Source organism: Oncorhynchus keta, chromosome 2 (genome assembly GCF_023373465.1).
Source record: "Oncorhynchus keta strain PuntledgeMale-10-30-2019 chromosome 2, Oket_V2, whole genome shotgun sequence".
NCBI classification, from domain to species: domain Eukaryota; kingdom Metazoa; phylum Chordata; class Actinopteri; order Salmoniformes; family Salmonidae; genus Oncorhynchus; species Oncorhynchus keta.
The window spans coordinates 51,814,407-51,828,587 of record NC_068422.1 but is presented as its reverse complement, the minus strand read 5'-3'; the positions used below and the strand labels follow the sequence as shown (position 1 = coordinate 51,828,587).

Sequence of the window (14,181 nt, the reverse complement as noted above, 5' to 3'; positions counted from 1 at the left end):
TTTGCGATTCACCTGTGTCAATTGAAGAAATTAGAGAGCCTCTGAATTCAATGAATAAAGGGAAATCACCTGGCCCTGATGGCCTGTCAGTTGAATTCTATAGACAGTTTTGGGAGTTACTAGAAGACTCAATTTTCAATATGATTCAAGATTGCATTAAAAATGGGGAAATGGTCTCCACTATGAAACAGGACCTTATTTCATTGATTCCGAAGCCCGATAAAGACCCTTCTCTCATTGACAATTGGAGACTAATTACTTTATTAAATGTTGATTACAAATTGATTGCTCTGGTTTATGCCAAAATATTAAAGAAAGGAATAGATACCATTATAAATTAGACTCAAACAGGATTTATGAAGGGCCATCCCATAAGCTCTAACATTTGTTTAGTCTTGGACCTTATAGATTATTCAGATGCAATTGACTCAGATGCGGTTGTACTATTTTTGTACTTTTGTCACAATTGAACATGAATTTCTCTTTAGGTCTCTTAAACTTTTTGGATTTGGTGAAAATGTTATTAAAGTATTTTGCATGTTTTACAAAGATATAAATAGTTCTGTGCTACTAAACCTGAATACTTCCAAAAGATTCAGTATCATCAGAAGTGTACGACAGGGATGCCCAATTTCGCCATTTCATTTTTATTCATTTTGGTTGTGGAACTTCTATCTCTAGATATTCTGAATAATGCAAATTTGTATGGCTTAACCATTTTTAACAAAGAAATCAAAATCTCCCAACTGGCTGATGATACTACTCTTTTCTTAAGAGACAAAGACCAGGTTGCCCTTAATGCTATAACTGCTTTTTCTATTGCATCAGGATTAATGCTGAATGTTTCTGAATGTGAAATCTTATGTTTATTTGACTCTGATGATAAAAAATAGAAAATATTCCTCTAAAGGACTGTGTTAAATATTTAGCAATACATCTATCAAAAAAACACTTAGTCAGACAACATTTGAATTTCTCTCCTAAAATTAAGATAACTAAACATATATTTAATAATTGGCTACAAAGATATCTTTCTATACTTGGGAGAGTACTTCTGTCCAAGGCAGAGGGACTGTCTCATTTTGTGTATCCCTCATTATTGTTATGTGTAAATCCAGCTACTTGTAAAGAGATTAATAAGACTTTTCTTGACTTGACATCTGGAAAAATAAGTATCACAAACTAAAAAAATCTGTCCTTTCTAACAAAAGAGCTGAAGGCGGTCTAGAAGTGTTGGATGTTGTTGACATAATTAACACTTTTAAGATAAACTGGTTGAAAAAATGTTTGATCAATACTGATTCAATATGGTATTTCATTCCAAATAATGTGTTTAATAAATTGGGAGGTCTTCAATTTTTACTGAAATGTAATTATATTTCCAAAAGATTACCTGCTAAATTGGCTAGGTTTCACTAACAAGCTTTAATGGACTGGAAAATAGGCTTCCTGCACATTTTTTCCCCACATAAAGCTCTTTTGTGGAATAATTCAGACATAACTGTAAGGAATAAGTCATTGTTCTACCCCAGCTGGCATGAGAGGAATATTGACTTTGTTCTTGATATTTTCGACAACAAGGGTAATATTCTCACATATGAACCATTTATAACATTGAAAGAGTTCCAATACCTTTCAGAGAGTTTATTTCTGTGATCAAAGCCGTTCCCAGTGGTCTAACTACACTTAATTTTGCGAATGATCACTAATTGGTAAATTAGTCTAGCCAGTTATCTAAACGAGCATGCTGGGCATGTGCCCAGGGGCCCTGACCTCCAGGAGGCCCCCCTTGATTTGGTACATTTTTCTCACCCAGATATCATTAACATGGCATAAGTCTTGACAAAACGTGTAGAGTTGCAAGAAATTAGCTTTAAAACTAATTAACTTCTCTCCGTCCTGTGACAAAAATGTGTAGAATTGCAGAAAGTTTGCTTTAAAACTGCAACAATTTCTCTACTCGCCATGGCAAAATGTGTAGTTGAAGGATATTATATTCATGTTACTGTACATTACACTGTACATTCATGTTCTCTGTTCAACCCCCTCCTCAGCTAAACCAATCAGTCTGGTGGAGAGGTGTTGGTGTCGTTCTACAGTTAACACCGTCCCCCAGCGTAACATCCGAGAACTGAAGTTCCTGCACACACCCAACTGCCCCTTCCAAGTGATGTGAGTACCTCCCCAACGCACACATGTACGGACGGACAAGATCACAGAACATCAAGCTTTCAGAGTCTCACTGCAAAATAGACATTTCTCCAAACGTCACATTTTGAAATTGCACCAAACATCAACATTTGAGGTGTTTATTGATACCGCAGTGCCTATCACTGGGATTGAACACATGACCTTTGAATCCATCTGCCAACCACAACACCCTAGCAAAAGCCAAGCCTAGTTCATGATAGTAGTGCTCACCGTTGCCCCTAGTGGCCGGTTTTGACTTATTTGGTTTTACCTTTATTTCAACAGGGGAGTCCCATTGTGACCAATGTCTTGATTTAGGCATTGATTCTGACTTCGTTAAAGATGAAACATGCAGAAATTGCTAAGCCATTTCCTGGTTGCTAAAATTATAACAGTAAGCCTCCTTTCAGTTAATGTGACAAAAAAAGCAATCATTGTGTGGAGAATCAGTATACCATCTTAACAGCTGTGAAATACATTTTCCATAACCAAAAATATTGTATTTTCAGCTGTTTGAAGTGGGTGTACAAAACCGACCGAAAGTAAAAGACGCAAAAATTTAACTTAAGCATGGGCAACATAGAAATTGTCCTCATAGACCAGATCTACCGCTTCTTAGACTTGCTTTCAATGACAGATCTATAACTCACATTTCTATGTGAATTTGGTCTGGTCGCCATATTGCAGCTTTAAGTAAAACAGAAAGGCATTAATTCCGATTGGTTAACAGTCAGGCATTAATTCCATTTGGTTAGGGTTAAGGTTTGGGATAGGGTTCATTTTATTCAGGCATTCATTCTGATTGTTTATGTTCAGAAAAACAACTCCATTGTTTAGTTTAGCCATTAATTAAGACTGGCCTTGCAAAGTACTTATGGATGGATGTACCAGTGGTCTAAGCAGCTGACTGCTCTTTTATAGACCCTGGTTCACCACAACACTTTTTAAATGTTGGCCGTAGTGGACAGATTTGATGCCAACTCCCGATATCCTGGGGTCTTACAAAAACTCTACATTTTGAAAAATCATGCACACACACACACACACACACACACACACACACACACACACACACACACACACACACACACACACACACACACACACACACACACACACACACACACACACACACACACACAAGACCTTCTGGCTCTGAAACATTTCATACCATCAATCTCATGGAGCTGACAGCCAGTGAAAGGAGACGCGCAAGCGCAAGCGCACACACACACACCACACACACTGCTGATGCCCATCTCATTGGCCATTCTGTACGTCATACACACATAATTAGACACATCCACAGGAAGCGTTATTGTGAAAAAGAGTGAGTGTGAGTGAGGGGGGTTGGGAATTGGATGCAGTTTTGTTTTTCTCTAAATATTTGGTCTGTGTTGTCACGCACTGGCTTTTCTCTAGCTCCTAACTCACAGGGTCTGGTACTGTTCAACATTATAAGATTAAGATCTCTTTATTGGTCATTTGCACACAAGGTCCAACTGAAATTGACTTCTGCTTCTAACCCAACCATCTGAAAGACACACATACACATATACAGGTTTTTGGAGAGGTGCTGGGGTCTGCCACACTGGGCGCCCAGGGAACTTGTGCCGAGATCAAGGGGACAACATAGCAATGCTGGCAACAATAACTGCAGTAACCTATGGGGTCACACTCAGATGATCAGAGAGGGGGAAAATTATTGTGGCCCTGGTGGAAAAAATGTATCAAAGTTCTGTCTGCACAGAGATGCTTGGGGAAATGGTCAAAATGGGGGACCAGCATGTGTGTGTTTCAAGGGAAGGAGGTGTATCTGAGCTCCATCAGCTAGGACTTGGCATTGGTTAATCAAATCTTCCCATACATGCTAAATGTTGCATGCCATCTCAATCAGCTACAAGCGTATATGCATTCGCACATCAAGTATTTTCTTGAGGTGGGCACGGGGATGGAACAACTGTTGAACTTGTTGAGCTTGTGGTTGTTTATGGGGGAAGGGTGGAGAGTGTGTATGAGTGTGTGTGTGTGTGTATGATGTATCCCACATCTGTTGCTATGTGGTAATGATGTTAGGGACAATATAGGATGAATCACAATAATTGTTTGCCAAAATAATAATTGCAATCCTGGTAACAAATCCTTCAGATTAACTGCCTACATTATTACACATGTTATTAGTTAATTGTGGAAGTAAATTAAGATATGAAACATCTTTTAATATATATACAGTACCAGTCAAAAGTTTGGACACACCTAATCATTTAAGGGTTTTTCTTATTTTTTTTTACCATTTTCTACATTGTAGAATAATAGTGAAGACATCAACATTATAATAATAATAATAATATATGCCATTTAGCTGACGCTTTTATCCAAAGCGACTTACAGTCATGTGTGCATACATTCTACGTATGGGTGGTCCCGGGAATCGAACCCACTACCCTGGCGTTACAAGCGCCATGCTCTACCAACTGAGCCACAACTGAGCCACAATTGGTGGCTGACTAAATACTTTTTTGCCCCACTGTATAAATTCCTGAAATATACAAATTTTGGGGAATCTTTATACAATGGATTAAAGTTATGTATAGTAACCCTAGGTCTAAAAGAGTAAATTATGGTTACTTCTCAGAACGTATTAAACTGTTAAGAGGAGTAAAACAAGGTTGTCCACTATCGGCATATATACATTTATTATGGTCATTGAAATGTTAGCGTTTAAAATCAGATCCAACAATAAATCAAGGGTCTAGAAATCCAGAGCTTAAAAACAAAGTTGTCTTTGTATACTGATGATTCATGTTTTCTTTTAAATCCACAATTTGGATCCCTCCACAGCCTCATCGAGGATCTCGATACGTTTTCTAACCTCTCTGGATTAAAACCAAATTATGACAAGTGAACTATATTACATATTGGATCACAAAAAAAAAACTTTTACATTACCATGTCGTTTATCAATAAAATGGTCAGACGGTAAAGTGGATTTATTCTGTATTCATATCCCAATTGAAAGAAATGATCTAATTTTAATAGAAAGTTAGCAAAATAGATAAGATCTTGCTACCATGTAAAGGAAAATACCTGTCTAATTGAAAATAAAATAATCTCAGAAAGTTCACTGTTTTTTTAACAAGCTAAAGAGAGAACATTGCAATTCCAGTTTAATGCACCTGAAAAGACAGAATATATCATACAACAAATATTGTGGTTAAACTCAAATATACTAATCGATTAAACAAACAATATTTTCTGATTTATTATTGTTTTTAAAGTACGATTTAAATTAAATTATTAAATTATATAATAAATAGTACTGATGGAGATATTTCACACATGCAGCTAACAAAATATATATGGAAAATCTGCGTCAGTAGAAAGCCCTCTTTAGTGTCCTAAGTTTTCATAACTGTAACCTTAATTGTCTAAGCTGTTAGTGTCTTAAGACATATTGAGCAGGGCTGGAGAATCTACAGTGAAATAAGACAACATTACTAACCAAAACAGCAATAGACAAGGCATATTGACATTAGGGAGAGGCATGTGTAGCCGAGCGATCATAGGGTCCAGTGAGTAGCTAGGCGAGCTGGAGGCACGGCGATTCAGACAGCTAGCAGGCCGGGGATGGAAGCATGCTTGCAGATGGTCCTCAGGGGAACGTCGCAACGGGAGAGTCTGTTGAAACCCCATCGGACTGTTATGTCGGCAGACCAGTCGTGATGGATCGACGGGTCTCCGTGTCGGCAGCAAAAAGTCCAGGCCAATTGGCAGAAGAGGTATTGAAGCCCAGGAATTATCTGATGGAATTCTTTGGCTAGCCAGGAGAAGGGCCTAGCTCCAGGCTAACTGATGCTTGCTTCGGGACAGTGACCCCCTTGGGCGGTTACCTTGGTAGACCAGTCGTGATGTATCAGCGGGGCTCCGTGTCGGCAGAAAAGGGTCCAGGCTAATTGCCGAAAGAGGTCATTTTAGCCCAGGGATTGCTTGATAGTCTCTTCTGCTAGGCGGGAGATGGGCCTAGTTCGAGGCTAGCAACAGGCTAACTGGTGCTTGCTTCGGGACAGAGACTTAGACTGGAGTAGCGACTCGGATAGCAGCTAGCTAGCTGTGATGATCCGGAGTAAAGGTTCAGAGCTTGCGGTAGGAATCCGGAGATGTGGTAGAGAAAAGCAGTCCGATATGCTCTGGGTAGATTTCGCACTGTGCAGTCTGGTAAGAGTTGCCTGGGCTGAGGCTGCCAGTCTGAGTTAATTAACGGTGATGACCGCTAGCAGTGGCTAACTGAGTCCTAGCTAGTAGGTAGTTAGCTGGCTAGCTTCAGAAGGGGGTTTCCAGTTCAAAAGTGTAAAAATATCAGATCCATACCACATTGGGTGAGGCGGGTTGCAGGAGAGTATGTTCAGTCTGTAGATGGAAAATGAGATAAAAAAAGAAAAAAATCAAATATATGTAGAAAAAACGATATATACAAGGGACTGGACAAGACAATCAAAACAGACATCCCCATTGCTATGCCATCTTGGAAAATAAAAACATGTGTTCATAACATGTGTACCACACACTTCAAGCACTGACCCCCCACATAGAGACACATGATCTAACCCATGACCCATCTGCAAATAGATTAGGGTTATTCTGTTCTAAGCCAATTGCCACAGGTTAGTCTGGATAAAGCCAATAGGCACATGGTTAGGGTTATTTCGTCAAAGGGCAAGAGGGGATGGATCACGGATCCCTTTAAATACCAATCTTGAACTGTCTATCATTAAAACCAATACAACATAATGCTTAAACGTCTCCAGTAAATACAATCTGTGACACCTTTACATATCCACTTCTCTAATGTGTTTATCTGTAGAATACCTGGCTACATCTGAAACATATCTCCTCCCAGGGCACTATTTAACACTGGAAACAGGGATAGGGATGAGGAATTAACTAGTTGATAGCTTTATGAGAGACATGTTGACTGGATCTCTTTATCTAAACCGCCAAATGCACAGTTGTCACTTTTTAAAACTTAGAAGGTAGTGGTAATTCAATCTTCTAGCCTAGGGCAGATAGGTGATAACATGATAATGGTGTGTGAGGATAGGGGTTGGGGAACACACATAAGAACAATGGAATGCACCTGGGGTGATGACAGACCAGCATAGCTTTACCCGGTAAACATATGGAGGCAATATGGAGTTCAGCCAATTTATGAAACACTAAAGTTTATTGACTAAGTCAGTTACTGTTTATATAGATATCAAGAAACATGGCTAATGCAGAGAGATATCTCCCCCATTTAGAACTCCAAGTCTGAATGCAGCTCAGTTGCTCAAGGGTTGGTTTAAGAGATAAGCACATGTAGATGTTAGATATAAAATCAAATCACTGTTTATTGGTCACATGCACAGGATACAGGTGCAGTAAAATTCTTACTTACCAGCTCTCCTCAACAGTGCATATACACAGCTTTCCATGTTATTGCACATAAATGTGGGTTGAATGGAGGTGAAATTGAGGCAGTCTGTGCTGGAATGGAACAGCGCACCAGAAACTATTAATCTCATCCCTCTCCTCTTTCTCAACTAATCTTACCCCTCTTTCTTTTCTTTCTTCTTAGTGCCAAGCTGAAGAACCACAAGGAGGTTTGTATCAATCCCGAGACCAAGTGGCTGCAGCAGTACCTGAAGAATGCCCTCAACAAGTAAGAAACCCCTTGAGAGAACCTATAACCTAAAATGGATTCTCTGCATGTCTACACAGAGACACGGTATCTGAGAGTAACGGAAAATTACAGTCTTCCTGAAAATGTAATTCACCCAATTCTCCAATTCATACAGTAGTAAAGTAGTACACACTCATGGCCAAATCTGGATTTGATCTGCATATGTGTGTAAATCCCAATTTTCACGGATGTCTGCCACTGACATTCATAGGCCCAGGCTACATGATTCAGGAGAAAGTCAGTGTGCAAATATGAAATGATTAGGATTGGGCTCTCAGCCACAGACTGCTCTACAAAAACAGTAATACATTTAACATTTAACTAAATCAGATAGACTGGTCACATTCAGGATAGCTTGAACACATATATGTTTGCACCCTAAAAGAAGCAATATCCTCCACACGAATGGACAGTTTTTGTGTTTTTGGAGTATATCGTTTGTGATGTCCCCTAAATGTTCCCACCAGACTGTTCCCGCAACCTAATGAAGCATTCTGGGAACCATTTATAGAACAGACTAAATGAGTTCTGAGAATGTTCTTGCAACGTCAGGCGAATGTTTTATACAAACATTGTACAATCACCAGCACACCTGCACAGTTTTGTGTTATGAAAACAGTTGCTGTAAACTAACGAATGTTGTGGGAACTTTCACAGAAAGTTCACATTATGCAAGGGATAATCAACGAGGAGCTATGCGTTCTATGGAAAATAATGAACGACGTGGAAGGTGTTTCCAACGACACGCTAGCAGAGTGGCACTGACCTTCCATGTAGTTGCATTAGTTTCCAGAGATCGCATAGAACCCAGAGTTGATTGTCCCTTTTATACCATGGCTATAATTTAATACATTTGCCTTTAGAAATGTCTTAATTTGCCGGTATAAATATGTTATAGGGAGTTTTTCTTAGCTGCCGTGCTTCTACATCTGCATTGCTTTCTGTTTGGGCTTTTAGGCTGGGTTTCTGTATAGCACTTTGTGACATAGGCTGAAAAGGGCTTCATAAATCAATTTGATTGATTGATTGATTGATTCAACATCTACTGAAGTAGATAGCAAGTTTACTCGATAGCTACAGTAGTTGCCGTGGTAACAAAACCATCAGTCCTAGCTTGCTATTATGAAAATGTATTTTGATAACAAAAAATCAAATAAAAATAAATAAATAAAATGTAAAACATTTAAAAAATAAAATCGACATTTGCTTTCAAAAGCAGCTTAAACAAAACAAGTAAGAATGAACTATAGCCATTGAATTTTATTGTGCTTATATGCCGTGTGTTAGAGGGAAATAATGCACACTCCAGAATGCCCTTCAAGCCAATCAGAAATTAATATTCAACGATGCCATAGTATAAAGCTCAGTATTTTAATGATTTGTTTTATACATTCATTTTTGCTGTTTATCAAGGGTGTCAGTACAAGAGTGTCAATAATTTGGACCCCACTGTATATGTTTTCTTCCTGTGTAAGGGTTAAGAGAGGAATACTAATTAGAGACGCACCCACATAATTCAAACTTCTTCAAACATGAGCACAAATCTTGCTCTGACATCAGTGCATGATTTATTTATTTAAGTTCATCACGCATGTTTTGTAACGGTTGTCTTCTGACGAGGGGGAGTAGTAGGAAGGATCGTAAGACCAATGCGCAGCGTGGTATGTATCCATCATGTATTTTAATAGGAATGAATACGAAAATACAAAAAAACTAGATAATCAAAAATGAAAACCCAAAACAGTCCCGAATGGTGCAAACACTGAAACGGAAACATAATCACCCACAAGTCAAAAGTGAAACCAGGCTACCTAAGTATGGTTCTCAATCAGGGACGACGATTGACAGCTGCCTCTGATTGAGAACCATACCAGGCCAAACACAGAAATCCCAAAACATAGAAAAAGGAACATAGACAACCCACTCAACTCACTCCCTGACTATACTAAAACAAAGACATAACAAAAGAACTAAGGTCAGAACGTGACATGTTTGCAGTCATTCAATTACCATCTACGTTATAAATATAGCTACCTGTCATCTATGTTATGTATATGTGTTCTCGACTTTGCCTTCCTTTACTTTGAACTCGGTTGACTATCATCGGGAATACGTATTCTTATTTTAGTTTAGTTTATTTTATTTTTACAGGGACAGTGCACATTAATCAATGTTTCAGTACAAGTGCCGGTTTTAGCCAGCCGGCTAATTTTCAACCGCAGTCCCTGGGCAGGTTATTAAAAACAATTACAATATAGACAATAGCACCATAGACATAGCAACATAGCAACATAGGACAAGCAAGACATAGCATACAGACAGAGCAACATAGAACAAAAAGCAGCAAGACAAAATTCATAAAAGCAACAAAGTGTTTCCATACCTCACAAGCTACAGACAACATGGAAAGCGGCAACACACAGCTAGGGACCATGTTCACAAATCTGATTGACCTTTAGCCATGTCTTCAAGCATTTTGTGAAAGTGTGATATGTGGTGCACTTATGTGTGTCTGATGGCAGTGTATTCCAGACATGGGAAGCTCTCACAGAGAATGCAGATTTACTAAAGGTGCTTTTCCTTAGGGGAACTATACAGTCACCTCTCATGGCAGACCTTGTGGATCTGCTGCCATATGTCTGGGTTTTCTGTTTAACAAAAATATTGAGTGGAGGGGGAGCCAGGCCATTAAGGATCTTGAATACAAGACATGCGTCGGTGTATTGCACAAGATTTTCCCAACTCAAGAGCTCATGTTTTCTAAGGATGTGACAATGATGATGGCTATTGGGCTTCCTATCAAGCACTTTGAGAGCCTGTTTGTAGACAGACTGAATAGGTTTTAATGTTGTACAGCAAGCTTGGGCCCAACTAGTCAAGCAGTATGTTAAGTGGGGGAGTATCATAGATTTGAAGTACAGTTTTGCTACCTCTGTAGTCAAACAATTTCTTATAAATCGGAAATTAGCTAGATTGAATTTAGTTATTTGAATTACCTTTTTCACATGCTTTTTAAAAGAGAGGTTGGAATCAAGTATGATGCCAAGGTACTTAAAATCGGATACCACCTGGAGCTTCTCCCCTTACACATCGACATCTGGCTCAGTAGCATCTGTTGCCCTCTTTGTGAAGAACATGCAAACAGTTTTTTTCACATTGAGATGCAAACACGAGTCACTGAGCCACTTTGTAACCTGGACCATTACAGTAGTGAGTTCTTGTGCAGCTTGTTGTTTGCTCTTTGCATGCACATATATCACTGTATCATCTGCATACATTTGAACTTCAGACCCAGTACAGACAGAAGGCAGATCATTAATGTACAGGCTGAACAGGAGGGGCCCCAGTGTTGACCCTTGGGGCACGCCCACATCACAGCTACGAGTGGGCGACAGCTCATTGCTCACTCTGACACACTGAGTTCTGCCTTCAAGGTATGATTTCATCCATCTCAAGGCATCAGGGGAAAAGTTGAACTTGGACAATTTTGTGATGAGAATCTCATGGTTAATAGTATTTTTTATACTTATTATCTTCATGGAAGAGTGTCCAGACGGCTTAAAGTGGTCCTATGGAGAGATACTCCAATTTCTGCTGATTTGATTTGATTTGGAGCTTTGCAGTTCCTTCAGGGTTATCTTTGGTCTCTTTGTTGCCTCTCTGATTAATGCCCTCCTTGCCTTTTCTGTGAGTTTGGTGGGTGGCCCTCTCTTGGCAGGTTTGTTGTGGTGCCATATTCTTTAAAAAATGTACAATAGATTTAATGGTCCTCCGTGGGATGTTCAAAGTTTCTGATATTTTTTATAACCCAACTCTGATCTGTACTTCTCCACAACTTTGCTCCTGACCTGTTTGGCGAGGTCCTTGTACATCATGGTGCCGCTTGCTTAGTTGTATTGCATACCTTTCAGAACTGCATACCTATTCATATACTGAGATCATGTGACACTTAGATTGCACACAGGTGGACTTTATTTAACACATTTTATGACTTCTGAAGGTAAATGGTTGCACCAGATCTTATTTAGGGGCTTAATAATGTCCTCCTTGCCTGGTCTGTGAGTTTTGGTGGGCGGCCCTCTCTTGGTAGGTTTGTTGTGGTGCCATAAACAATTTAATAATAGAGTTAATGTTTCTCCGTGGGATGTTCAACGTTTCTGGTACTTTTTTGTAACTAAACTCTGATCTGTACTTCTCCACAACTTTGTCCCTGACCTGTTTGGTGAGCTCCTTGGACTTTACAGTACCCCTTGATTGGTGGTGCCCCTTACTTTGTGGTATTGCATGCCTTTCAGAACAGGTGTATATATACTGAGATCATGTGACACAGATTGCACACAGGTGGACTTTATTCAACTAATTATGTGACTTCTGAAGGTAATTGGTTGCACCAGATCTTATTTAATGCTTCATAACAAAACATATGAATGCACCACTTTTCTGCTTTTTATTGTATTGAAACAAGTACTTTTTTAAATTTCACTTCACCAATTTGGACTATTTTGTGTTTGTCCATTACATGTAATCCCAAAAATATATATTTAAATTACAGGTTGTAATGCAACAAAATAGGGAAAATGCCAAGGGGGATGAATAGTTTTGCAAGACTCTGTATTCCACATTTTTTATGATACAGCCTGAATTCAAAATATATTAAATAAATACAAAAAATCTCACCCATCTACAAACGATACCCCATAATGACAAGGTGAAAACATGTTTTTAGATTTTTTTGCAAATGTATTGAAAATGAAATACAGAAATATATAATTTACATATATTTAATACATGTTAGATTCACATTCGGCAACGATTACAGCTGTGAGTCTTTTTGGGTAAATCTAAAAGTTTTGCACACCAGGATTGTACAACATTTCCACATCATTCTTTTAAAAATGATTCAAGCTCTGTCAAGTTTGTTGTTGATCATTGTTAGACAGCCATTTTCAAGTCTTGCCATAGGTTTTCAAACTGATTTAACAAGGCCACTCAGGAACATTCAATGTCAACTTCTTAAGAAACTACACTGTATATTTGGCCTTGGGTTTCAGGTGAATGTCTCCCAGCTCTATTTTGTTTATTTTTATCCCACCAAAAAACTCCCTAGTCCTTGCCACAATGTAAAGCATACACATAACATAATGCAGCCACCACCATGTTGGAAAATATTTTGAATGCTACCCAGTGATGTGTTGGATTTGCCCCAAACATAATGCTTTGTATTCAGGACATAAAGTACATGATTGCAAACAGGATGCATGTTTTGGAATATTTTTTATTCTGCACAGGCTTCCTTCGTTTCACTCTGTCATTTAGGTTAGTATTGTGGAGTGACTACATTGTTGTTGATCCATCCTCAGTTTTTTCCTATCACAGCCATTAAACTCTAACTGATTAAAAGTCACCATTGGCCTCATGGTGAAATTCCTGAGGATTTCTTCCTTTCTGGCAACGGAGTTAGGAAGGACGGCCGTGTCTTTGTAGCGACTGGCGGTAATTGATTCACCGTGCTCAAAGGGATATTCAATGTCTGCTTTTTTATCTTTACCCATCTACCAATAGGTGCCCTTCTTTGCGAGGCAATGGAAAACCTCTCTGGTCTTTGTGGTTAAATGAGTGTTTGAAATTCACTGCTCGACTGAGGGACCTTACAGATGATTGTATGTGCTGGGTCCAGAGATGAGGTAGTCATTCAAAAATCATGTTAAACAATTATATTGCACACAGTGTGAGTCCATGCAACTTATGTGACTTAATAAGCAAATCTTTACTCGTGAATTTCACACATTTTAAATGCATTGCTTTTCACCGACAGCCACATCTTATTAATCAGCTAGACCTATTGCTATGCACACTGCTCAAATTGTTAGGTTAGATTACTCGTTGGTTATTACTGCATTGTCAGAACTAAAAGCACAAGCATTTTGCTACAGTTGCATTAACATCTGCCAACCATGAGTATGTGACAAATAAGATTTGATTTGAAGTGGCAGGAATGAGCATTTGTAGAGATCTTGATTTATGGAACAATTTGCAGTTGGTAGGGATCTGCTCCGACTCCAGCACACCTGTGTGTGTGTGTGTGTGTGTGTGTGTGTGTGTGTGTGTGTGTGTGTGTGTGTGTGTGTGTGTGTGTGTGTGTGTGTGTGTGTGTGTGTGTGTGTGTGTGTGTGTGTGCGTGTGCAGGTCAAGAGAACACCGGATGACCACCAGAGGGCGTAGCAGGAGCAGATGTTACAAGTATAACTCTGGGAGGCAGACTATAATTAAAA

The 14,181-nt window shown here is 39.0% G+C and overlaps 1 protein-coding gene across 2 annotated transcripts in view; it reads left to right on the top strand.

The window, feature by feature from the left end:
• The window catches only part of LOC118402441 (stromal cell-derived factor 1-like), a 39,970-nt gene that overhangs the window by 13,789 nt on the left and 12,000 nt on the right, over positions 1-14,181 (top strand). For both annotated transcript variants that reach the window (XM_035800654.2, XM_035800644.2), the window contains exons 2-3: positions 2,055-2,172; positions 7,805-7,888. In XM_035800654.2, coding sequence (XP_035656547.1) covers positions 2,055-2,172; positions 7,805-7,888 — 202 coding nt within the window. The remainder of the gene's footprint in view (positions 1-2,054; positions 2,173-7,804; positions 7,889-14,181) is intronic.